This window comes from Lemur catta, chromosome 10 (assembly GCF_020740605.2).
Source record: "Lemur catta isolate mLemCat1 chromosome 10, mLemCat1.pri, whole genome shotgun sequence".
Classification (NCBI taxonomy): domain Eukaryota; kingdom Metazoa; phylum Chordata; class Mammalia; order Primates; family Lemuridae; genus Lemur; species Lemur catta.
Window position 1 is genome coordinate 7,946,282 of NC_059137.1, and position 24,733 is coordinate 7,971,014.

Consider the following 24,733-nt stretch of genomic DNA (forward strand, 5'->3'; position numbering starts at 1 on the left):
CGGGCTGTGGAGGACACAGCCAGAAAGAAGGCTGCCGCCATCCCACTGGCTTGCTGGTCACCCCAGGACAGGCCAGCCTTCCCTGGGCCGGGCCGAGGGCGCAGTCCCCTGCCCTCCTCTGGCCGAGGGAACCACTGAGGACAGCTGCTCAGCAGACGCTGTCTCCGCAGGGACCACGTCAAAATCGGGCAGTGCCCCCATCCTCAAATGCCCCACGCAGTTCCCGCTCATCCTCTGGCATCCTTATGCGCGGCACTACTACTTCTGCATGATGACGGAAGCCGAGCAGGACAAGTGGCAGGCGGTGCTGCAGGACTGCATCCGGCACTGCAACAACGGTGAGCCTGGGCGCAGAGGGACGGCGTCTGGGTTGTGTGCTGAAGGGGGACCCCTAGTGGCTGAGTGTGGTGTGGCAGCCCTGCTCTATGAGCTGTTCTAATGTCCCTTTCCGGTTGTGAGAAACCATTGTAGTAACACCCTTAATCTCCCTTGATGAAAACAGTTCTGTGTTGCTCAGGAAAACATTAGGAAATAGGTCACAGGAGGTGTGGTTGTTGAGCCTTCGAACACTGGATTACAAAATCACAATCCTGATTCTGCCACTTCCTAGCAATACGACCTTAGGAGACTGACTTACCTCGTGCAGCCTCTGTAAAATGGGGATAATCTCGTGTGTCTTAGGGTGTTTGTGAGGATTCAGAGTCCACTCCATGCTTGGTAGAGTGTTTGTTGGTTTGTTCGTTCTGAGACAGAGTCTTGCTCTGTCACCCCAGATAGAGTGCAGTGGTGTCACCATCGCTCACAGCAACCTCAAACTCCCGGGCTCAAGCCATCTTCCCACCTCAGCCTCCTGAGTAGCTGGACTACAGGTGTGCACCACTGTGCCTGGCTAATTTTTCAATTTTTAGTAGAGATGGGGTCTTGCTCTTGCTCTTGATCCACCCGCCTCGGCCGCCCAGAGTGCTAGGATTACAGGCGTGAGCCACCATACCTGGCCCAGTTTTTTTAAAAATTGTTTTATTTCTTTCTTTGCCACCAACATGCCGGGAGATCTGGGAACTTCACTTCCTCCCTCAGGACTTCATTGTTCTCATCTGTAAACTTGCTTGGTGGCTCTTCCAGCTTATTCATTTATCCAACAAGCATTTTTAGTGTCTACCCTGAGGCAGGCGCAGATCTGGGGACGGGGGATGCTGCAAGGAAGCAGGGCCCGTCCCTGCCCTCATGCGGCCAGCAGTCTGGGGTGTGAGACGGATGCTGAGCAGATGAGGACGCAGGGTGCTGAGTCACAGCTCTGCCCCAGACAGAGGCAGTGGCCAGCGTGAAGGGAGGCCCCAAGCCCCTGGGTGGTAGAAGGCCCACAGAATGAGCCGCCCGGGCCCTGAGGCGGGAGGAGGGGCCCTGGAATGGGGTGGAAGGTGCTCTGGGGTCAGGTCTGGAAGTTGGATCAGAAGGCATAGGATTAGGACGGCCTCTGCAGCTGAGGGTGTGGCATTGAGGATCTTTCTGCCTTTGCAGCAGGGACAACTCTGTCCTGGACCCTGAGCTCTTCCTGGTCATCTGGCCTTGGGGAGGACCCTGCTCCTCCTCCAGCCCGGCCCTTGAGCACAGGTCCATACTGTGGTGGAGGCAGAGGGACACAGTAGACACTGATGGCCTCCAGGCCACCACTTTGGGGACTTGGCTCACCCCACCCCTCCTGCTCAACTCTCCAGGGCCACCTCTGCCCCATCTGGAATCTGCCAGGCGGGAGGAACCGGGTCTTGAGTCAGGCCAAGCCTTGCTACCTGGGCTGGGCCCTGTGGCCCACAAAGGGCCTCCTGTTCCCAGGTCCCTGGGGGCTGTTGGGCTGTGACTGGGCAGGGGCACTCAGGGCTCTGGCTGCCTGGCCTGGGGCACCCAGCGCCCTGCCCAGCACTGTCCCTCTGGGCTTCCAAGGCTCATGGCTGACCTGGCCTGGCGAGCTCAGGTGGGGGAAAGGGTGGCCACAGAGCAAGGTGGGGAAGAGCCACCACTGGGCCCCCCGTGTGCAGGGGGGATGGCGATGAACTCGAGCCCCGGAGATGACTGGGAGGAGCAAAGAGGCCGGTTTGGGTAGAGCTCTTGGCACGTGCCTGGCTCATAGTGGGCGCTCAGCCGAAGGCTGTCGGGAGCCCCTGGCGTCTGGGGTGCTGTGGCAGGAGGCTGGCCCAGGAGACTTTGGTCCAGGGAAGGAAAGTGTCCCGTGGCGGCACCCTCACCCCAGGGCTGGGGCGGAGGAGGCAGGTTTTAGATGGGGGCCTTTCCTCTGCCCTGAGGACTGTGAGAAAGTTCTCTGCTTCCTCCGTCTCAGAGGCTGGAATCTGTGGAGCCTGGAATTGCTCACCCCAGGGGCTGCCAGGAAGTGGGGGGCGGGTGGGGAAGGAGGCCAAGTTGGGTGGACGCCAGCTGTCCCCGGCCCCCTCGCATCCTGCATTCCTGGAGCAGCTGGAGGTGGCAGGAGGCAGCCGGGCGCGGGTGTGGGCCTGGGGCAGAGGTCGGGGCCCCTTCCTGTCTGACCGTGGCCCCTCTGCCTGCTGCCCAGGGCTGAGGAATGCAGTTTCCTTTCGCAGGAAGGCTCCAGGTCTGGCTAGAGTCTCCGGCGCTGGGTTTGAGCCCGGGTCCTGCCATTCCCTCACTGCGTGTCCTTGTGACTTTGCCTCTCTGAGCCGCAACGTCTTCATCGGGAAAAGTGGGGCTGGGCACGCCCCTCCGTCACAGGGCTTCGAGGATTAAGTGGGCTGGTGTCTCAGTTTCCCAGGCTGCCGTGACAAAGAGCCACAGGCCGGGGGCTCTTGCAGAAGTTTATTTTCTTGGTCTGGAAGCTGAAGTCTGAGTCAGGGTGTCACAGGGTTGGTTTCTCCTGAGGCCGCCGTCTCCTCCCTGTGGCGTCCCTCTGTGTGCCACATTGTCTCTTCTTTTAGGAAGAAATTGCTTCTTCTTTTAAGGACACCAGTCATATTGGACTCGGGACCACCCTAATCCCCTCAATTTAGCTTATCGTAAGACCCGGTGTCCAAATGCAGTCGCATTCTGAGGTGCTGCAGGTTAGAATGTGGGGGGAGCACACAGGGAAGACTCAGGAGGGGTGACCCCCAAACTTGCCGAAGCCAGCAGCTGGGTGTGAGGGTCCGAGGCTGCACGGCTGCCTGTGCAGAGCCAGGCCCAGGCAACCAGCCGCCCTCCGCTGCCTCACAGCCCTGCCCCCCGGAGGCGGCCCGCCCAAACCCCTGATCGGTGGGTGCGGAATGTAAATTCTGCCCCCCGAGGGACAGCCCGCGTGCGATTCGCTGCCTGGATTTTCCAGGCAAAACTCCGTCTCCAGGAGACCGTGTCCTCCCCTGGCCAGGTGGGCAGGCCCCGCCCAGAGGCTCTACTCTTGTCACTGCTGCCTGACCTCGGGTCCCTGAAACACGGGGGCCAGCCTCCCCTCACGGCCCCATCCCAGTCCAGGCAGCTGCCAGTGCAGGGATGGACACTGGGCCTCCATTCGCTGCCACGAGCTCCCCGCTGGCTCCGACAGGCAGTGGTTCCTGCGGTCGGCTGGGGGGAAGGGAGGATTCCTCCCATGCCCGAGAGGGGCTTTTTCTCTGTGGGGGTGACTCAGCCTGTAGTCATCGCAGTGGGAGCTGGTTTCTGATGCACAGGCTGCCGGTTCCCCTTCCCTGGGCTCTGGGGACATAGCGGTCAGAGGCCGTGGCCAGGGAGCCTACCTGCTGCCCGGCTCGGTGGTGCTTAGCCACACGCTCCCCGAGTCAGACGCTGCCGCTTCCTGCCACTTCCTGCCACGCGGCTCCCCACACCAGGTCTGGAGGTCCCTGCCTCGACCACGGACCCACCTGGTTGTCATCTGGGCTACCGACAGCAGCAACAGTAATGAAAATATACAAATAATGGTTGTTCTAGTTGTCATCAACAGTAAACCCTTCCATTTATTCTTTACTAAAGCTCTTACAGCACCGATGCCAGGTGCTGACCTGGACACTCAGGGGAGCGACACAGACCCAGGCCTGGTGGGCGGCGAGTGGCTTGTCGACCCCTGAGGTGCCGCGGGGGGCAGTGCTGGGCTGGGCACGGCCCCGCCTTGGACTCCACAGTTCACTGTGGCCTGTGGAGCTCCCCAGTGGACGTGTGAGGACAGGCCAGTGGCATTGTTCCTGCTGTTCAGAAAAGGAAACTGAGGCCCTTTTGGGTTCAATGATCTAGAACGAGGCTCAGCAATCTGTGGCCCACGGGTCAAATGCAGCCATTGCCTCTGATCAATACAGTGGAACAGAACAGAGCCATGTGCATTTGCTTAGTGACAGTCTGGCTGTGCTCATCCCGTGACGGTGGAGCCGAGAGGCCCAGCAGAGGTCGTCTGGCTGCAAAGCTGAGGCCATGTGCTGTCTGGCCTTTGCAGAGCCCCGACCCAGCAGTAAGGGAGGGACCTAGGGGTTGAGCAAGGGTCTCTGGGTGCCTCCGGAGCCATCCTGGGCAGCCACTTACTGCCCTCGAGACCCTAGGCCAGTGGCCTGACCTCCAGTTGGTCTGTCTGTTCACCCGTGAAGTAGGTCAATGATGGCACCAAGTCCGGGGTGGCTGGGAGGATTTAAGGGAATAGGGAGGTGGCCCTGTTGGTGGTAGAATCATTATTGCTCTATCACTACAGCCACTGCTGTCACCACTACGAGGGCAGCAGGGGTCACAGCTGCCCCTCCGGCCATGTATGTGGGTGGATCTGGTGAGTCTGTCAGTTGGTCTTGGAAGAGGCCACTGGGCCACCTTGCTGACCTCCCCTCCCTGTCCCTCTCCTGCACAGGGATCCCCGAGGACTCCAAGGTGGACAGCCCTGCATTCACAGACGCCATCCGCATGTACCGCCAGTCAAAGGAGCTGTATGGCACCTGGGAGATGCTGTGCGGGAATGAGGTGCAGGTGAGGCCAGATGGACTGGTGGGGAGACCTTGGATGTCACCCCAGGGCCCCACAGAATAGGGGGCTAGGTCCAGAGATGAGGCTCTGGGGCACTGCATCTTTGGAAGGACACAAGCTAAGATTTGGACAAGTGGGGGCCAGTGCAAGTGGAGATACTTGTTATTTTGTTTAATCACTTACAGAGCACCTACCCTGGGCTAGGGGCCAGGGTGCAGCTATGAACAGTATGGACACAGCACCGGCCCGCTGGGAGCTCTCTGTCTAGCAGGATAAATGGACATTCAGCAAATAAACACAAACTTCCACGTGCAGGCAGAGCGGGGAGGGAGTGCAGTATTCCAGGCAGGGGTGGCAGCGTGTACAAAGGCCCTGAGGTGGGTCCCTGAGTCTGAGGGTCCCACAGGACACCCAAGCAGATGCGTCTGGAACCTGTGGGGGTGACCCTCGGTAGAGAGGGCAGTGGAGCTGTGCAGCAAAGGGCCAAGCCCAAGGTGGGGGATTGAGGGGCCAGGTTTGCTGGATTGTGGAGAGAAAGGTGCCAGCTGGACAAGCTCCAACGCTCCCCTGGCTTGTGCCTCCCGACCCAGATCCTCAGCAACCTGGTGATGGAGGAGCTGGGCCCTGAGCTGAAGGCAGAGCTCGCCCCCCGGCTGAAGGGGAAACCGCAGGAGCGGCAGCGGCAGTGGATCCAGGTGGGTGTGCCTGGGACCCTGGAGTGGGGGCCGGGGTCTACACCTGGCCTGGTATCCTCAGTCCTGGTGCTGATGCCGCCGCCGCCGCCGCCCTGCCTGCAGATCTCAGATGCCGTGTACCGCATGGTGTATGAGCAGGCCAAGGCCAGCTTCGAGGAGGTGCTGTCTAAGCTGCAGCTGGCCCGGCCGGCCATGGAGGCCGTCATCCGCACTGACATGGACCAGATCATCACCTCCAAGGAGCACCTGGCCAGTAAGATCCGAGGTAGGCAGTCCACTCGCCACGCCTGTGTCCTCACTGGGCCCGACAGTGCCCAGACCATGGGCTCTCCAGGGGTCACGGTGAACTTCCTTTTTATTTCATGATCCATGTAAATTTCACAGCAACAACTTGCTCATTGATAGTTTTTTGTTTGTTTGTTTGTTTGTTTTTTTGAGACAGAGTCTTGCTCTGTTGCCCAGGCTAGAGTGCCATGATGTCAGCCTAGCTCTCACAGCAGCCTCAAACTCCTGGGCTCAAGCGATCCTCCTGCCTCAGCCTCCCTCCCGAGTAGCTAGGACTACAGGCATGCACCACCATGCTCTGCTAATTTTTTCTATATATTTTTAGTTGTCCAGATCATTTCTTTCTATTTTTTTTAGTAGAGACGGGGTCTTGCTCTTGCTCAGGCTGGTCTCGAACTCCTGAGCGCAAACGATCCGCCCGCCTTGGCCTCCCAAAGTGCTAGGATTACAGGCGTGAGATACCACGCCCGGCCTCACTGATAGTTTTTAAAAATCAGAATCCAGTCTGTGCTGTTGTTACTCCAGACAGCTCCTGTGAGTTGTTTTGTGGATGTTATTTCTTAAAGATCAACTTTTTTTTTTTTTTTTTTAAGAGATAAGGTCTTACTCTGTCACCCAGGCTGGAGTGCAGTGGTGTGATCATAGTTCACTGCAGCCTCCAACTCCTGGGCGCGAGTGATCCTCCAGCCTCAGCCTCCTGAGTGGCTAGATCCTGAGCAACCTGGTGATCGAGGAGCATGCCACCATGCCCAGCTATTTTGCAAATTATTTTTTGTAGAAATAAGGTCTCACTATGTTGCCCAGGTTGGTATCCAACTCTTGGCCTCAAGGGATCCTCCTGCCTCGGCTTCCCAAAGTGCTGGGATCACAGGCTTGAGCCACTGTGCCCAACCAAGACCAAAATTCTTGTCCAGGAGGCTTAAGCCTCCTGGTCATCTTTGATTCAGCACAGATTTTGCCACGTCATTATTAGTGGACATCCGTTTAACTCTGATGATTTATTTCCAGCACGTGTAACTTTCCCAGGTCAGTTACGCTCCTTTCTGTTCCCAGGCAGATGGGCTTGTCCCCATAACAGATCCGCTGAGTGCAATTTTAGCAGTTGTCACTTCCCAGTGGGTGATATTTACCAGCTATTCCTTAGGAGCCGGAGAGGACACTGAGAGCTGACATTTATTCTGTGGAACAAACAATTTTTACTGTGCGGGAGCGGGGGTGGATGTCAAAATACCCCTGGGTGGAAAGGCATTGGTGAGAATGTTCTGGAGATGGTCCCTGCCCACCATGAAGAGAGCCTTTTACATAATTACGCAGCTCTAGGCCACAGCATTCCCGAGGATTGGCCGGGGTTTTTATAAAACTGAGAAGTTCATTGAATCCACTAAAGTGTTTTTCTGTTTTTTTGTTCAAGACTCCCAAAGATGAGTTTTTTCTCTACCTCTAGCTAAGCAGAAAACTGCTATCGCTTTTGGACTAATAGTTTTCTCAGTTTCTTACTGTCACAGTTTCAGAAATATCAGGGTCCAGTCTTAGAACACCCTGCTGTTTTTACCGTGTGCATTTATCGTCATTATCAGCTGTTCTTCTGGAGTCATTCAGCTTGCTAATGTCGCCACTGCGGTTTTCTTTAAGAATACTAGGACAGCATGCCTCCAGCGTCCGGGCTCTGGGGCGGCGGGGAGGTGCTCCGGGGATCCCCGCTGACGTGACTCCCCGGGCGCAGGCTTCATCCTCCCCAAGGCGGAGGTGTGCGTGCGGAACCACGTCCAGCCCTACATCCCATCCATCCTGGAGGCGCTGATGGTGCCCACCAGCCAGGGCTTCACCGAGGTGCGGGACGTCTTCTTCAAGGAGGTCACCGACATGAACCTGAACGTCATCAATGAGGGTGGCATCGACAAGCTGGGTGAGGTGAGGCCGCGTCACCCCGGGGAGGGAAGGGCAGGCCCTCCCATCCCAGGCAGTCCCTGTAGCCAGAGGGGATCCCAGAGCAGAGGCCAGAGCTGGTGGAAGTTCTGGGGGGGAAGGGGCAGCAGTTAGAGGAAAGAGGGAACATTATAAGGTGCTAAAACATTAAATAATTGAACTGAGGGAGGGAGAGGGAGGGGAAGGCAAGCTTCAGATGTGAGTGACGTGACCACCCAGTCACGCGCCCTCCACACATGACAGCCCCTCTCTCACTTGCCCTCGTTTCTCTGGCTCTTGGGGTCAATGTCCTTCCGCAGGCCCCGTTTTGGGGCAGTTGGTTGCCTGGAGCCCACACAGTTATCAGGTGTGGATAGAATTTATCCTGTATCTAAGCGTCCTCTACACTCCAAATCTGGGAGTCTGCAGACAATAATCATCATGAGATTAGAGATCACAAAAAGCCACTTACCAATTTTGAGGCTGAGGAAATGGAGGCTCCGAGAGGGTGAAGACTTGCCCAAGGTCACCTGGCACCCCAGAAAGGAAGAGAACCTTCTCCCAGCATCCAGACTGGCCTCTCCACAGCGCTGTGCTGCTGGACATGCTCCCCTGCCTCCCTCATCCTCTGTCCTGGGCCCTGCCAGGCTTCCCTTTGTGGGCACCACCCCTGGTGGCCATCCCTGGTAGCCGGTGCCAGCCCCAGGGCCTGGACTGCGAAGGCCCAGGCAGAGTGTGGGTGTGCGGGGCTGCCTGGCCACTCGGGCGGCCCAGCTCAGCCCCCACACGGCCCTGCCTCCCTGCAGTACATGGAGAAGCTGTCCCAGCTGGCATACCACCCCCTCAAGATGCAGAGCTGCTACGAGAAGATGGAGCCGCTACGGCTGGACGGGCTGCAGCAGCGTTTCGACGTGTCCAGCACGTCCGTGTTCAAGCAGCGAGCCCAGATCCACATGCGGGAGGTGGGCCTGAGGCTGCTGCCCCCACCCCAGCCCTGCTCACTGCCTGCCACGGGCCCATTGCCCGGGAGGCCCCTCTGCCCCGGCCCCTGCCCATGGTCACCTGCCACGCTGCAGCCATGCTCCCCTGCATGCTCTCTCCTGCTCTGCTCGCTTCTCAGGTCTTGGCTTACAGGCCCTCCTGGAAGCTCTTTGTGTCCCCAAGCCCTTTCCTGGTCCCTCGAGGCAGGAGTGCCCTGTGCCTAGCACTGTGCCAGATACATGGTGGACATTCAGTAAATGTGTGGGTGGGTGGACAAGTGAGTGAGCACAGACGGCTCCCCACTCTTCCCTGGCAGGCCTTGGGGGGCATTGGCTGGGGACCCCTCGGTGGCACCCAGGAAGGGGCTTCACGTGCCCCATGGTGTGCCCTGCAGCAAATGGACAATGCCGTGTACACCTTCGAGACCCTCCTGCACCAGGAGCTGGGGAAGGGGCCCACCAAGGAGGAGCTGTGCACGTCCATCCAGCGCATCCTGGAGCGCGTGCTGAAGGTGAATGTCCCTGCCCCACCCCTGCCCTGGGCGTGGTCAAGCCCTCAGCCTAAGCCCTGGCCACCACTAGGAGTGCTGTTCCTGCGAGGCACGGCCACTGGTCGCCTCATGCAGAGGTGAACTCTGAGGTCAGTCCCCTGGCCTCCGTCCACCCGCCAGCGCTGGTAGAGCCCACTGACCTCAAGCCCCCGCCCCCCCTTCCTTCCCTGCAGAAATATGACTACGACAGCAGCACCGTGCGGAAGAGGTTCTTCCGGGAGGCACTGCTGCAGATCACCATCCCCTTCCTGCTCAAGAAGCTGGCCCCCACCTGCAAGTCGGTGCGCCCACCTGCTCCAGCCCCTCCGGCCGGGTGGGGGTGGGGCCCACCGACCCTCTGTCTGCCCCTGGCCCTGACCTCCTGTCTCTGCCGTCCCGCCTGGTCAGGAGCTGCCCCGGTTCCAGGAGCTGATCTTTGAGGACTTCGCCAGGTTCCTCCTAGTGGAGAACACGTACGAGGAGGTGGTGCTGCAGACCGTCATGAAGGACATCCTGCAGGGTGAGCGCCGGCAGGGTGTCCAGCCCTAACCCTACCCCACTCCTGCTGCCACCCCCATCGGGATTATTACCGCCAGGAGGAGCTGGGCTGGTGGGGTCAGCAGAGGGGCAGTGAAAGGCCTGAGACTTACACTCGGGGGCTGGGCCGACCCAGTTAGCTGTGTGGCCCCAGGAGGGTGGCCTTGCATCTCTGGGCCTTACTTTCTTCTCAGCTCCTGGGCTTTGCAGAGAGGGTTGGCTGAGAGACCAGATGACACAGCATCATAGCCTGGGCTAGGGTTAGCGTCACAGTCCTGATACTTTCAGCAGTGAGGCCTGGAATGAGTCACGCACGTCCCAGTCACAGACACCCACAGGGGGATGAGGCGGGCTCCCTCTGGGCACAGGTGCAGTGGCAGCTGTGGTGCCCGAACTGAATGTCCCACCCCTCCCCTGTGGCCCCACAGCCGTGAAGGAGGCCGCGGTGCAGAGGAAGCACAACCTGTACCGGGACAGCATGGTCATGCACAACAGCGATCCCAACCTGCACCTGCTGGCCGAGGGTGCGCCCATCGACTGGGGTGAAGAGTACGGTGACAGCAACAGTGGTGGGGGCGGCGGCAGCCCCAGCCCCAGTGCCCCAGAAGCAGTCACACTCTCAGAAAAGCGACGGCGTGCCAAGCAGGTGGTCTCCGTGGTCCAGGATGAGGAGGCAGGGCTGGCCTTCGAGGCTGGCCCTGAGCCACCATCCCCTGCATCCCCAGACAGTGTCACTGAGCTCCGTGGCCTGCTGGCCCAGGATCTGCGGGCTGAGAGCCCCCCGCCGACCAGCCCCCTGCTTAACGGGGCTCCTGTCCAGGAGAGCCCCCAGCCCGTGGCAGCCCCCGAGGCTGCCTCACCGCCCACCTTGCCCCAGCACCTCCCACCGGGAAAGGCTGTGGACCTTGAGCCCCCCAAGCCCAGCGACCAGGAGACCGGGGAGCAGGTGTCCAGCCTTGGCGGCCGTCCCCCCATCCACATCACCACCGAGGACAGTGCAGGGGTGCAGACGGAGTTCTAGGCCAGCCAGGCCCCAGGCTTCTGCTGGACACGGTCCACAGCACTCCCCTAAGGCACAGGCAGGCTCGGCTCTAGGGAAGAGGCACCCCAATCTGTGCCTTGGGGCTGGAGGTGGGCAGGGGCTGGTGTGGCACCTCGAGGGGTTGGGCATGGACAGGCCCACCAGAGTCACTTTATTGGGTTTGGTCAATATTTTATCACTCCGTTTTCTCTTCTGTGGGATGATCTCAGATGCAGGGTCTGGTTTTGGGGCTTTCCTCCTTGTGCTGGGGCTGGACACAGCTGAAGGGGGCTGGGAGCCCTGCCCTTCCGGCCATTTGTCTGTGGCCTCTGTCTCCCTCACGGGTCCTGCCATCCTTCTTGGACAGAGGGGGATAAAAGCATTGTGTGTAGGCTGGGTGCAGTGGCTCACACCTGTACTTCAAGCACTTTGGGAGGCCAAGGTAGGAAGATCACTTGAAGCCAGGAGTTCAAGGCCAGCCTGGACAACATAGTGAGACCCCCAACTCTACAAAAAAAAAATAGAAAAATTAGCTGGATGGGGTGGTGTGCGCCTGCAGTCCCAGCTACTTGGGAGGCTGAGGCAGGAGGATCACTGGAGCCCGGGAGTTTGAGGTTGCTGTGAGCTATGGTGGTATCACTGCATTCAAGCTTGAGTGAGACCCGTCTCAAAAAAAAGCATCATGTGCTGTGAAGCCAGTGGATCCCTCCCGTCTCACCAAGGGGCTTGCTGGGACGAGGAAGATGGGGTCTGAGGCCTTGTCTCTGGCCCTGCTCCTCTCCCTGGCCTCATGGTGGCCTCGAGCCTCCTGTTCCCCTAGGTGGGGGAGGGGAGATGGAAGGAGGGGATGGCCAGGCTGGGGGTGCTAGGGGAGGGATGGGTGATGGGGCTTGCCTCTCAGAGATGGGGGGAGTGGGGCGGGGAGGCAAGGGGCCTGGGATGAAATGGAAAGGCTCAGAATGTGCTGGTGTGTGGAGGGGAAGTGTCCCGAGGGAAGGAGGGAGCTGACCTCTGGGAGGTGCTGGGGGTGAGTGGGCAAGGCCGACATGGTGGGGTGAGAGCCCCTGTGCACCCCATCTCTCCCTACTTGCCTGGGACCCACAGGCCTCCAGGACCCCCCCTGCCCCCCACCCTCTTGTGCTCACACTCGTGCTTTGGGCTAGAGCAGGAGGCAGGGCTTTAGGGGGGGTGAGTCTGTCCTCAGGGCCACCTTGGGGGTACTCACCAACGCCCCCCAGCAGAGGCGGCTCCTGGGGGGCAGAGGGAGGGGCTGCGGCCCTCGAGACGCTGCTGGTGGCCCTCTGAGGATTTGGGGGTTGGGCTGTGGCTTGGCCTCTGCGTCACCAGGTCACTTCCCACTGAAAACTCCAGGCCCCTCTCCAGATGTCCTAGGAGTCGCTTTGGGCCTGGCCATCATCTCTTTCATACCTTTCCTGTTCCTGGGGGCGGGGTCAAGCCAAGGCGCCCCAGCTTGGCAGCCCCACGCCAGGGCCTCCCCTGCTGCTGTCGGGGGGCAGAAGCTGACTCCCTCAAGGTCCCTGGGGTGGGTCCCCTTCCTCACCCTGCAGCCTCTGCCCCCCAGACCTACTTTACATGGTGGGGGCCTTAGACCCACAGGACATGCAGCAACGGCTGGTGCTTAGGGACCCACCAGCCCCCAGCCCTGATCTCAGCCGTGTCACTAACGTCTCCTACCGACACTGTCGGATGCCCTAGTGCCTTCGGGGGTTTCCAATCACCCTTCCCAGATACTGTATTGGAAATATTATGCAAACCGTTTAAGCTTCTACTAATCAATAAATGCTTTATTTAAAGCCAGTTGCCAGTGTGGTTCGAGGGGTAGTGGGGGGGTTGGGGGAGGTCTGGGCTGGGGCCTGTGTCCGGGCCCCTTACAGCTGGGCTTTCTGGGCTCACCACCTACCTGAGTACCTGTAGGTCCACGGTCAGAGTTCTTGTTATTATCCCGTTTTACAGAGGAGGACAACTGAGGCTCAGAGAGAAGGGATCTGTCCATGGTGAACGGCCTTCTGGTGGCTTCCTCGGCCAGACCTGTGCAGAGTGCTCCTCCGGCAGCCTCAAGTCCAGATGGCACCACCAGCTCCCTCAGGACTCCTGATCAGTCACTACCACTTACAGGGCACTTTATGTGCGGGACCAGGAGCCTCAAGGTTCTAGGAGGGGTGCTGTCATCGCCACCATTTTGTGTGTACACTGAGGCCCAGGGACACCCCAGCAACCCCTGGCAGCTGGCGGGGGTGGGTTGCCCCACCAATGAGTAAAAACATGTCCCTACTGGGTGGGGTGGCAGCCAGGCACCTTGGGGGATGTGGGCTTCCCTGGTGCCAGCCGGTCTGTGGTGGCCAAGGGCTTGGGCCTGAGTCTCCCTCAGTCAACAGTGCTAGGGTGAGACGGGCCCTAGGGGCCAGAGGCCAGGTGCCACTGCGCCTTGCTGTTGCCCTTGGCAAGTTACTAACTGAGCCTCCAGCTCTTCCCTAAGAGGGAAGGTGACGGTCCTTGCTCCCTGGGTCCCAGTGAGGAACTGGGGGGATCCTCAAACACTGCTCCCCAAAGTAGCCCTCCCTGTCACAGGCCTGGGTCTCCCCTCTTGGCCAAGCTGAGCCCTGGAGGGTGTTGAGGGGAGAGGGAACCATCAGAGATCCCCAGGGCAAAACATGGAATGTAGCCAGGCCCCTTGAGATATTAGTACCCAGTAGTATTTTTCTAATGACTAAAATATAAATATTTATAAAATGCAATATTTTATATAAAATGACAAATAATATAACATTTGACTTATACACATACATGCTAACCACTAGCTTCCTGCCCAGCACCTGCTGTTCTCATAGTAATTATTAACTGCTGATTTTCTGCTTGATAAGGAAACAGTATGAGGGTCACAAGAAAAATCTGTTTTGCAAAAAAAAAAAAAGGCGCTTTAAAAAGTTGCAAGTTACTGCTGGCACCCAGAAGTCTGGTTACTGCGGGTGTAACCCTGAGACTACAGACAACACAGACAGCCCCTTGGGTCCTGAAACCCCCCTCCCCTGCTACCCAGCCACACCAGTCCTCACACCCGGCCACAGGAAAGCTCCTACCTCATCCTTCTGTTAGACGGATCTGAGAGATTTTACTCTCCTGTCTTCTTGCTTTGGCCAAATCAAATAAACCTCTATCTCCAAACACCGGTATCGCAGTGTTTGGTGTGGGTTGCCTGTGGGGTACATGAGCCGAAATGTGGGGTTCTACACAGGAAGCAGGCTCTCACTACGAGCATCCGTCCCGCCTGGGCAGTGCTGCGTGAAGCTGGTCCCAGCGAGGCAGGCCCTTCTGCCAGCTCGCTCTTGCGGACGCTGCACCTCAGCGCCCCCTGCAGGCCACCAGCCTAAGCCAGGGACCCATCGTGTCCCGTGTTGAATGCATGGGGAAACCAAGGCCCAAAGTCTGGCCAGGGTCACTGAATGGAGGCAGAGCTTACGCGACCCGAGCAAGCCTGACACCAGCCCAAAGAAAAGGCTCAAAACCATCTGCCAAAACGTGTGATCAATACCTTTACAGCAAGAGTGTGTGCCTGGCTCCCAGAATTGTGCAACAGACACGCTGCGAGGCTGCACGGACTCAAGAGTTAGGATGCTTCCGGGCCCCAAACCCAGTTGCAAGGCCCCAAGCACTTACCCCCCAGCCTCCGGGATAACAACCATATATGGGGCACACAGCACCTGCCCGCGGGGAGACAGGCGCTGCCCTCACCGGGCTCCAGGTGCCCTTCTCTGCTCTGGGCCCTGGTCTCCCTCCCTGTGGAGAGGGGAGCTTGGACAGCTGACATTCATTCGGGAACAGCTCTGGCCCTGCTCTCTCCTGAGCTGCAGCACCTCCTGGCCCCTTTCCCCAGAAGGGCTGCCCTCCGCCCCAGCCCCAGCCGCGCCCCTCCCGGCCCCGCGAAGACCTGGTGATGACTCTGAAGGAGACGCTGAGATGGATTTATTGACTTGATGTTCCTGCTTTGGGTCAGCTGCGTGGGGCGGCGGGGAGGGCGCAGAGCCCTGGGGAGCAGCAGAGAGGGGTCCCAGTGGGGCTGGCACCGCCTGTGAGAACAGGCCTGCCCTGCACACCTTCCCGGGACAGCCCCGATGGCCTGTGGCCACCCCTCATGCCCAGCCAAGGCCCTCCTGCTTGACCTCCACATGCAGAGTGGGCGTCACCGTGCATGTTCCACAGGTGAGGACCCCAAGCTCCCCCTGCCCACAGTCGGTCAGGGGCAGGGAGGGACGGGGCAGAGCCGTGAGCTCTGGCCCACAGTACTCAGACCAGCAATGCCACGGGTCAGGGGCGCCCCCACCTGGCCGAGGGGTGCTTGGAGCTCAAGGGGGGTTTCCGGGCTGTGGGGCAAGGGCCCAGGGCAGGGCGGGTGCGTGGGTGCCCGGGGCCTGCAGGGGCCAAGGCGGGGCCGGAGGACCAGGCGCAGGTGGGCCGGCGGCGCTCAGCTGCTGTGGTAGATCCGGAGGCACCGGACGATGGCCTGGCGGCACAGCGGGCAGGTGCGCAGGGGCTGGCAGCACTGCTGGCAGCAGCAGACGTGGCCGCAGTTGAGGAAGATCATCTGGGCCTGAGGAGGGAGAGAGGAGCGTGTCTGCCTGGCCCTGCCTGGTCCCCAGGAAGGGTACGAGTCCCAGCCCCAGGGCCCTTCATTGTTCTTTACCTTAAAAATCTGATAGTGCGTCCCTTGAGCCGTTCAAATACCACAGAAATGACAGAACATGCAAACCACGGAAAGGGGAAACCCAGTCCTTCTGTTAGCAGTTTGGGTCTATTTCTCTACAGTTTATAAAGAATATATAAATAAATGCCCGTACTCCCCCAACCCTTTCCTTCTTAAATAAAACTGGGGCTAATATTCTGATGTTTACTTCTTGCTGTCTTTGCCTTGCCCCTCTCAGACACGTCCCCGTCCTCTCTGTGTACCAGCTGTGCAGTGGCCTCCGTGTGGGAGGACTGGCCCCTACTCTTGGACATTTAGGTTGTTTACAATTTGTTGTCGCTTATATGCACTTTTCTAACCCATGAAGCTCCCTAATCTAAACACAATTTGAGCCCCAGAGATCAACAGCCATGGATGTGTATATGTTTTGCTCGAGCATTTCCTCTTTCTGGGAATTTATTCTAAGGAAACAATCAAGGATGTGCTCCTAACTGTCCAGAGCTATCTGTCGTATCAAGAAACTAGGAGGCTGGGCGCGGTGGCTCACGCCTGTAATCCTAGCACTCTGGGAGGCCGAGGTGGGAGGATCGCTCGAGGTCAGGAGTTCGAGACCAGCCTGAGCAAAAGCGAGACCCCGTCTCTACTAAAATTAGAAAAGAAATGATCTGGACAGCTAAAAACATATATAGAAAAAAATTAGCCGGGCATGGTGGCACATGCCTGTAGTCCCAGCTACTCGGGAGGCTGAGGCAGAAGGATCGCTTGAGCCCAGGAGTTTGAGGTTGCTGTGAGCTAGGCTGATGCCACGGCACTCTAGCCCGGGCAGCAGAGTGAGACTGTGTCTCAAAAACAAACAAACAAACAACTAGGAGCTACCCACAGGGCCCAAGAGCAGGGCTCAGTTGAATTTGTAACCACTGGTCCCTCCATGTCACAGAATCCCCTGGGTCTATTAAAGACCATGGAGTAATCAAACTGCTAACATGGTTGCTTTTTTCTTTTCTTTCCTTTTTTTTTTTTTTTTTTTTGGAAACAGGGTCTAGCTCTGTTGCTGGGGCTGGCGTACACTGGCGTCATCACAGCTCACTGCACGCTCAAACTCCTGGGCTCAAGAGATCCTCCTGTCTCAGCCTCCTGAGTAGCTGGGACTACAGGTGCAACCACCACGCCTGGCTAATTTTTTTTTTTTTTTTTAGAGATGGGGTTCTCACTATGTTGCTCAGGCTGGTCTTTTTTTTTTATTTTTACTGTCGCCTCTAAACATTATGCTGTATCAGGCTGGTCTTGAACTCCTGGCTTCAAGTGATCCTCCGATGTCATGTCAACCCCTCAAAGTGCTGGGATTACAGGCATGAGCCACCGTGCCTGGCCACATGGTTGCTTTTCTAAGTAGGATCGATTGCTCATGGAGGCAAAGGAAGATTTTTATTTTATACACTGCTATGTTTAATTTTTCCACTGTGTTAATTCTGCAATAATTTTTTAAAAATGATCCTTCGCAGGGAAAATCATGTTGTTGATTTTCTGTAACGTGGGAAAATTTTTCCTGATGTATTTATTAAATAGTGGGGGAAAAATCCTTCTTGAAGAAAAAGAAAAAAGGTCCCAAGAATGATGTTAGCATTGCTCATATTGGGATCATGGGTTTATGGGTCATTTTTATTTCCTGTATTTTTTGCTTTTCTGTATTTTCCAAAATTTCCAAATGAACACAATGTACTTATATAACTAGAGAAAGACGTTTAGAAACCATCCCTGGAGAGACTGCGGAGGCCAGCGCAGGCAGGCGGGTGGCAGGGTGGGGTTGCGTGTTGGGCGGCCACCCCAGACTTACCTCCCGTTCCAGGCACACGACACATTCTGAGGTCTGCACCTCCAGCTCTGCGGGGGGAGCTGACGGCCTCACTGACTCAGCAGGCTCCAGGGTCCCGAAGACCTCACCCTTGGGTGGTTTCAGCTCTGTGGGGACCAGAAGTATAGGCTGAGCCAGGGCCTGATGACTCCACCCCCTAGGGGCTCCCTGGCCCTACCTGCCCCCGAGTGAGTGAGCTAGAGGGTGGGGGGCTCTGAGCTCAGAGCCAGGGGAAGGGCTCTCCTCCCCATGCACCCTCTTGTCCCCACGCACCCTCTTCTCTGGGCCTCATTCCCCCTCTGTAGGGTGGGAGCGAAGTCTCTCTCTGCCCTGGCATCTGGCAACGCTGGCAAGGACGGCTGCAGCGCTGTGTACTGGGCCTCTAATCCCTGAGAAGCCCCCAAGGCCACTTCCCTCCTTCCTCCCACCCCTGCTCCTGGCCCCGCCCCCTCCAAGTCGCCATAACGCCTGTCACTCTGCCCCAGAGTCCCCACCCCTGCCTGCGTCCCAACCAGGCCGAAGCAGAATCAGCCCTTACAAAACATGAAGTCTCCTTTTTGTTATCATGAAGTGTGAGCCACTAACTTCCCTGACTTTCTCTCTGTCCCAAGTCCCCATTCTGATCACGGTTCACTTTTTCGTTTATTCTACGGTTTGAATTATATGTATTATTTTTTATAATAGGAAAAAACTAAAGATTTTTTAAAAAGTTTCACGTGGACGTGGACCACGCAGGCAATCTGCTAGCGAGGAAGACCCTGCAGTCAGCTCCAGGCTGATCCGAGACGGGAAGAGCAGCCAGCCCTGACGCTTAAGGGACTCGGGGGCACCGGGCCCTGCCCAGCATGAAGGGGCACCCGCAACTCCTGCTCACAGGAGGCTTTGTCTACAGGGGGTGACCCCAGCTCCTGATGCCAAACTCTTCCTGACCTCCAGTCTGAAAGCTGGAGGGGTCAGTGCTGAGGAAACCTCCAGAAGGGACCTGTTTTGCACCTTACTCGATACTGGAAACCTAGAAGTTTAGTGACTTTTCTTCAGGCTGAGTCCTTGTCCCTGGAGTAAAACTGGCTGCAAGACTGGAGCCTGCAGATGTCACAGTGCTGCAGTCAGCCCGGCTCCCTGGAACCCGCGGCTGCCCCTGCCTGGCAGCTTGAGCTCCGCTTCCGCCTCACCCCTGAGCTCTGGTCCAGCAACTCCCCCTTCGCCATTGCCCCTGTCCTTGCCATGGCTCTGGCCAAGCTGTGGGCTCACCCAGCCCACCCCTCCTTCGTCCTTGTTCTGGGCCTCTCACGTCTTCTCCAGGGAGGCAGTAAAGCCCAGTGGTTCCACCATTTGCCAGCACTGTGACCTTACAGGAGACATGCTAACCTCTCTCTGCCTCAGTTTCCTCATCTCACAAATGAGATAACAACCGTGCCTACTTCACGGGATTGAAACAAAGTTTCCATGACACGGTACATGTAAAGTGGGTGGCACATGCCCGGCTCCTACATGGTACTCAGAACACAGAAGACCCCTGACACCACAACTGCCCCTTCTCCCGAGGGGCTCCAAGACCTGTGTTTGCCCCTTCACAACCTGCCACCCACATCTCTCCATGTTCAAACCCCAGGCCTGTCCCAGGCACAGCACTGGGCACGCCATGGGCCCCGTGGATGGGCTGGTTTCTCCCTCTAGTCCAGGGTCGCTGGGTGTGCGGATCCCAGTGCCTGGTGGGTGGGCTTAGGGAAGGTTATGCGACAGGGAGCCAGGAGGGCCCCTCTACTGCTACATGGAAACTTCCCATTTTCCCATTTTTGTGGTCTGTTTTTTCCATTTGCAAAATGGGCTCACTGATCCCTAAGCCTGGTCCTTAGGAGGGAACCTTACCGACTGGCAGGGGCTAGAACCAGCCTGTCCTGAAATGTAAGCACGCGACCGCCCCCACCACGGCCCACACATGGGTGGAGCCCCTGCCCAGCAGAGGCCCTGGAGTTGTGCTGGTACCTGGCTGCATCCTGGCTGCTTCTAGCAGTTCCTGGACTCTCCGCAGGATCTCGTGCTGCAGGCCAGCTTCCGAGACACCCACCTATGGCAGGCCAAGGAAGAGCAGACTGTGGGCTGGGCTGGGGGAGGCTGACACGTGGCACGAAGCCATGACGCCCAGGCCCACAGGACCACCTGGCTCCTGGCACCTTCAGCGGAAGGGTGGATGCCTCCCCAGCGTCAGCACGAGACAGTGCAGCACCATAGCCGTGAGGTGACCCCTCCAGCCTGGCCCAACAGTCAGTGTGGTGGGGGGGAAACTGAGGCCAAAATGGAAATCAACACTAGTAACAGCTTCAGTTTGGTGAGTGCTCCCGGGTGCCAGGCACCACACCGATAGCGTCACCTGCAGACCTCCTGTCACCCCCACCAGGCAGGGAGGAGGGAAGCAGCAGCGCCTGAGTCCCACAGTTCCTCGGTCCCCACAGCCCAAGCCCGGAACCCTGCATTGCCACCGAGCCCTTCTGAGCCTCACTGTCTGCATCTGTCCAGGGGGAGACAGGACAGCGGAGTGGCAGAGAGCATGGACTCTGGGGCCACACTGCCTGGAGTCAAGTCCTCGCTCTGCTGTGTGGCCTCAGGTGAGTTATTACCTTGTTGGGTCTCAGTTTCCTCATCTGAAAAATGGCGATCATGATGACACCCACCTCCCCTGGGCTATTGGGGGACCCCATAGGTTAGTCCGTGAAAAGTGCTTAGAAGGTGCCACGAAGGCATTGCCCACATCATTATCACTCTGGTTTTAAGAGTAAACACATTAATGCGATGTAAATAGCCCAGCTCATGCCCACAAAGCACCCAGCGCTCAGGCAGTGCTGCATGTGGCCGTGACACTGTGGGCAGGGTGGGGGCTGGACCAGACGATCCCCAGGGCCTGTCTTGCCCCTGCAACCTGCAGATCTGATCTGAGCAGGAGGGGCCGTGTGGGGTGAGCAGGACCCCCCCACCAGGTTTTTCTAGCGAGACAGGATGCAGGGCACTCACAGGTGGTGGGGGCACATGGGTGGGTGTTCTGGCCATCCAGAAGCAAGGGGGCCCTGGAGAACTTGCTGATGACAGACCTCATCAAGAACTGCAGGAAGAGTAAGTCACCCATGCCCAGGCAGGGCCCACCCCGCAACAGGACTGCCGCTTCCCACCTTGGCCAGGTCCCCAGGGCTCATCTGGCTCAGCGCGTCCAGAGAGATGCGGTGGTGGGCAAAGACAGGCAGGTAGTGCTCGGCCGACAGCTCCTCCAGGAGGGCCACCAGCTGGCGCTCCAGGCCTTCTTCCTGCAAGACAGACCCACAGGAAAGACCATGTGCCCCACAAACAGGAAGGAAGAACCACTGTTTACAACAGGAAACGAAGGGTTTGAATATATATAGCAACGTGTAGCATGTACTCCCGGGATTTTTCCTACAAAAATGCACATGTAAACACACTGAAATATATGTGCACAGAGAGTCCACTGCTATTCTATCTGCAAACTGGAAAACAGTAAGCAGCTTACAGCCTGGGCAACATAGTGAGACCCCATTTTTGTGAAAAAAAATTTAAAATTAGCCAGGCACGGTGACACGCCTGTAGTCCCAGCTACTCAGGAGGCTGAGGCAGGAGGATTGCTTGAGCCCAGAAGTTTGAGGTAACAGTGAGCTTTGATGGCACCACTGCTTCCAGCCTGGGCGACAGAGCGAGACTCTGTCTCAAAAGCAAAAAAAAAAGTAAGCATCTTAAGTATCCACCAAGAGGGGACTTTTAAATAAACTAGGTTCATCCACATGCTGAACACTATGTAGTTGTCTGGAAATAATGAGGAAGCTCTGTATGTACCTGGAGAACCGTCTACCACTACGGCTAAAAGAAAAAAGCAAGTTGCTAAAATGGTATGTATAGAATGACTCTATTTTTATTAAAAGTTTTAAAAGTGTATGTGTATCTGGAGGGGGACCACATCCATCCTGTCCTCGCAGACAGCGGCCCCTGCCCACCTGTGCGTGGGCTTTGCCCCACTGCGGGCACCCCGGTCTCTGTCCTGCACAGCAGCGACCAGCGCCTTGTCTTCCCCTCACCAGAATGAACACTGCCTCGCTCTCATTTCTGTCACCATTAGGGCCTGGCATAGGACCTGGCACGCTCAAGTCACCAGAAAGATGAACTGAATTGAACTGGAGAGACGGAGTGGCAGGGCGCCGCAGGCACCTCCGGAAGGAGGCCCCGCGGGCTCTGTGGCCAGGGCAGGCACCAGCGGTCCTTACTTGCAGCTTCAAGGACAGGGGCTTCTGGTTCAACAGCCGTTGATACTGAATCAGCCAGTAATTTTCCTGCTTGGTTTCACTTTTGGCTTCTAACTCCGTCTGCCAAGAACGAAGCAAGCAATGTTAGTTACAAATCAGTAAATAATTCCGTGGAACCAGGACATGTGAAAAAAAGAAGGGGGGGGGGGAGAAAAAAAGAGAAAAAGGAAAGAAAAAAAAAAAGAAAACAAATCAGTAAATAAAAACCAGAAGGACAGGGCACTTGTGAACTGTGCTCCTCCGAGCAGGTGGATGGCACTAGGTATGTTACAAAGAACCCTCCCGCCCGCATATCGTGTCACCGCTTACACTGCTGAAATGGGGAAGGCAGGACATGTCACTGTCCCCCATTTACCACTGAGAATGATCTCAGATAAGGCAGCTGACCTGCTCGACGTCACACATCTGGTCAAGGACGGCATCTGAACCTGAGCTTCTGCCACCTGGCACCACACTCTGCCACTACCTCTAGGAGGGACACCTCTGTCTGCTATGTGACAGCAAGCATTTTGCCGCTGCCTCCTCCCATGAAGCTCGGCTACCTCCCGGGTGTCAGGCAGGGGGATACAGGATGCTAAGGACACCTGCAACTTCTAGAGTGGGCTTTACTATCTGACAAAGCGGAAGAATTATAAACGTGCTGTTGAAAACAATCCCTTCATCCCACCATTCAGTAACTATTCATTGGGTGGTGTTCTGGGCCCAGCGCCCTTCTAGGTGCCGGGGGATGAAGCAGTGAACTGATGATGCTAGTGACAAATAACAGCAGCAGCTAACGTTTTCAGAGCACCATGTGCCGGCTTGTGCTGTGTACTTAATTCTTACAGCTCTGTGGCGTAGATTCTACCTTGTAGGTGAGGAAATTGAGGTTCACAGTGGTTAGTGACCCAGGGTCAGGGCCAGGATTCAGACCCAGGTCTGTCGTGTTCTGAACAACTGCAGCCGCACGAAGAGGGCTGGGGGTCCCTCCCAGACCTTGCTGAGCAGGCTGCCCTCTTCTGTCCTCGGCCCTCCCGACTGCAGACACACCTTCCCTTGCAGGGCAAGGCCCCAGACAGGCCGTGCTCTGCTGAGACAGTGCTTCCTCCCTGACATGGAGAGTCCCCTGAGGTCTAGTGAGGGCAGGAGCTCGAGGCCACAGCATGTGGCTGCTGCCACACAATGCCAGGGCACATCTGCACATTAGTACAACACGTACAAGTTGGCAGTAGGGCATCCTGAGGAATAGGCAACTTCTGATTGGCACAAACACACCACGTGGGCTCGTGTGGGCTCCAGAAGGAGCTGGTCTCGCTCTTCTCCTAAACCTGCAGAGGGCCCCGCCTTGACCGGAGCTCAGAGGACGTTTGGTGCATTTACAACGACATGGGAATGTCTTGGTCTTTTCGGCCCCAGCTGGTGGGCCTGGCCTCTGTCCTCATTGCTCAGGTGCCCCCTGGGTCTGGCGGAGACGCTCCTAAGTGGTGGTGCTCTGTCACCCTGATAATGTGCAGCGCCAAACCCATCCGGGTGCAGGGGACAGCCGCTCCTGCCAAAGCTTACCAAACAGGCTGCCCAGACATAGCAAGTCCTGGAATAAGTACTCATGGCTGTTCTCACTCGGCTACAAAGACACTCGAGTCATCCACACACTCAGCAACAGGGGCCTGGCTAAAGGACGGCCCATCCGAACCCGGCCACGTAAAATGTAGAGGAATGTTTTTCTGTTTTTTAAGCCTCTTTCCAGAAGAAGGGAGGAATGTTTTAACGACTTGAAAAGAACAGATGACAACAGGCCAGCTGCAAAGGGGTACACGCCATTTTATGTTTTAAAGGCACATACATGAATAGCTATAAGTATGCTTCACAATGTTTGGAAAATTTGCATCAAAATGTTAGCAGTAGATAATTCTCAGAAGTAAAATTCTTTTCCCTTTGTACTTTCCATTTTTTTCTTTGAAGAACAACTCCTACTTGAATAACAAAAGTGTTTCTAAAAATGGCAAGTGTGTTTAAGAAAAGCAAACCCACGTGTGATGCTAAACACAGAAGCCAAACACGTACCAGGATTTCCCGGAGCTCTTCCTCTCGCTGCTGCTTCTCTTTGAGCAGCTGCTGGAGCAGGGAGCTGAGAGCCCAGCGCTGCTCTGCGATCATCTCCTGCAACACAAGACCACACCGGGCGCCGCCGTGAGCTCACAGCACCCCAGGAGTCCCTGTGGTGGGTGCAGGATCGAGAAGGGCTTTTGCCTAGGGTCGCCCACTCACTCAGTCCTCAGCTCAATTTGAGGCTCTGCCCAACGCCTCCAGGCCCTCTGTCCCCCCTCTCCAAGCCTGCATCTCCCCCTCCCTTGTAGGGTTGAGGGCAGGCATGGGATCCCAGTGACTGATGACAATGGAATGGTAAAAAACATCAAACAAAAGAAATGATAAGCCACAGGTCTCGCCTTTGGTCTCACAGACTACAGAGCACGTGGGCAGAGGCAAATGGCAGGGAGGGTTGGTGTGGGACCCCACACAAATGAGGAAGGCTCTACATAAATGCAGGCACATGCAAACTGGAGCCTGCATGTGTCCCTGCTCCACGCCTGCACTTACTCCATGGAGGCCCTGACAGCACCAATGGGCAGAGACAAGGGCACTCGCCAAACATGGTGGCTACAGCTTCTCTGTGAGCAGACCCAGGCCTCTCATCTCTGATGATCATTTCGAAGCTCACAAATGATTTTCCCTGTGCTAGCTCACCCTCCTCTGATGGCCCTGGGTGGACACAGGCTGGGCCTGGATGATGACTTCCATCTTACGGAGGGGAGAAGGGAGGCCTGGAGGGGCAGTGACCTGCCTAAGGGCACACAGCACACCTGTGGCTGACCTGAGACCAGGGCTCCAGACCTCACCCCAGCACCCTCACTGCACTGAGAAGCCTGGAAATGACTCTTCTCCACTGAGAACAGACACAGGGACAGTGACAGATGGAAGGCTCTGCTCAAATGCCTGGCACGGACACATGTCCTCAC

General features: G+C 57.1%; 2 protein-coding genes and 1 long non-coding RNA gene across 6 annotated transcripts in view; 1 reads left to right on the forward strand and 2 right to left on the reverse strand.

The window, feature by feature from the left end:
• Window positions 1–11,335, forward strand: part of NIBAN2 (niban apoptosis regulator 2) — a 51,126-nt gene extending 39,791 nt beyond the window's left edge. Inside the window, exons 5-14 of the mRNA XM_045563380.1 lie at window positions 171–338; window positions 4,820–4,935; window positions 5,523–5,627; window positions 5,730–5,892; window positions 7,636–7,823; window positions 8,624–8,779; window positions 9,193–9,309; window positions 9,522–9,629; window positions 9,736–9,847; window positions 10,293–11,335. Of these exons, the coding sequence (XP_045419336.1) occupies window positions 171–338; window positions 4,820–4,935; window positions 5,523–5,627; window positions 5,730–5,892; window positions 7,636–7,823; window positions 8,624–8,779; window positions 9,193–9,309; window positions 9,522–9,629; window positions 9,736–9,847; window positions 10,293–10,885 (1,826 nt within the window). The 3' untranslated portion in view covers window positions 10,886–11,335. The remainder of the gene's footprint in view (window positions 1–170; window positions 339–4,819; window positions 4,936–5,522; window positions 5,628–5,729; window positions 5,893–7,635; window positions 7,824–8,623; window positions 8,780–9,192; window positions 9,310–9,521; window positions 9,630–9,735; window positions 9,848–10,292) is intronic.
• On the reverse strand, window positions 6,754–10,169 carry LOC123646439. Of its 3 annotated transcripts, none has more exons than XR_006737898.1 (4): window positions 9,978–10,169; window positions 9,707–9,840; window positions 8,290–9,024; window positions 6,754–7,927 (listed from the first exon to the last, which is right to left on the reverse strand). It is a non-coding gene; the product is annotated as an uncharacterized LOC123646439 (long non-coding RNA). The 3 variants fall into 3 exon arrangements; XR_006737899.1 differs by having other exon boundaries at window positions 9,640–9,840; XR_006737897.1 differs by having other exon boundaries at window positions 8,290–9,840.
• Window positions 11,336–14,851: 3,516 nt separating the features above from the next.
• The window catches only part of LRSAM1 (leucine rich repeat and sterile alpha motif containing 1), a 41,042-nt gene continuing 31,160 nt past the window's right edge, over window positions 14,852–24,733 (reverse strand). For both annotated transcript variants that reach the window (XM_045563381.1, XM_045563382.1), the window contains 6 exons: window positions 23,781–23,876; window positions 21,699–21,797; window positions 20,601–20,732; window positions 19,423–19,504; window positions 17,419–17,543; window positions 14,852–15,491 (listed from right to left, as the gene is read on the reverse strand). In XM_045563381.1, the coding sequence (XP_045419337.1) occupies window positions 15,366–15,491; window positions 17,419–17,543; window positions 19,423–19,504; window positions 20,601–20,732; window positions 21,699–21,797; window positions 23,781–23,876 (660 nt within the window). In that variant the 3' untranslated portion in view covers window positions 14,852–15,365. The remainder of the gene's footprint in view (window positions 15,492–17,418; window positions 17,544–19,422; window positions 19,505–20,600; window positions 20,733–21,698; window positions 21,798–23,780; window positions 23,877–24,733) is intronic.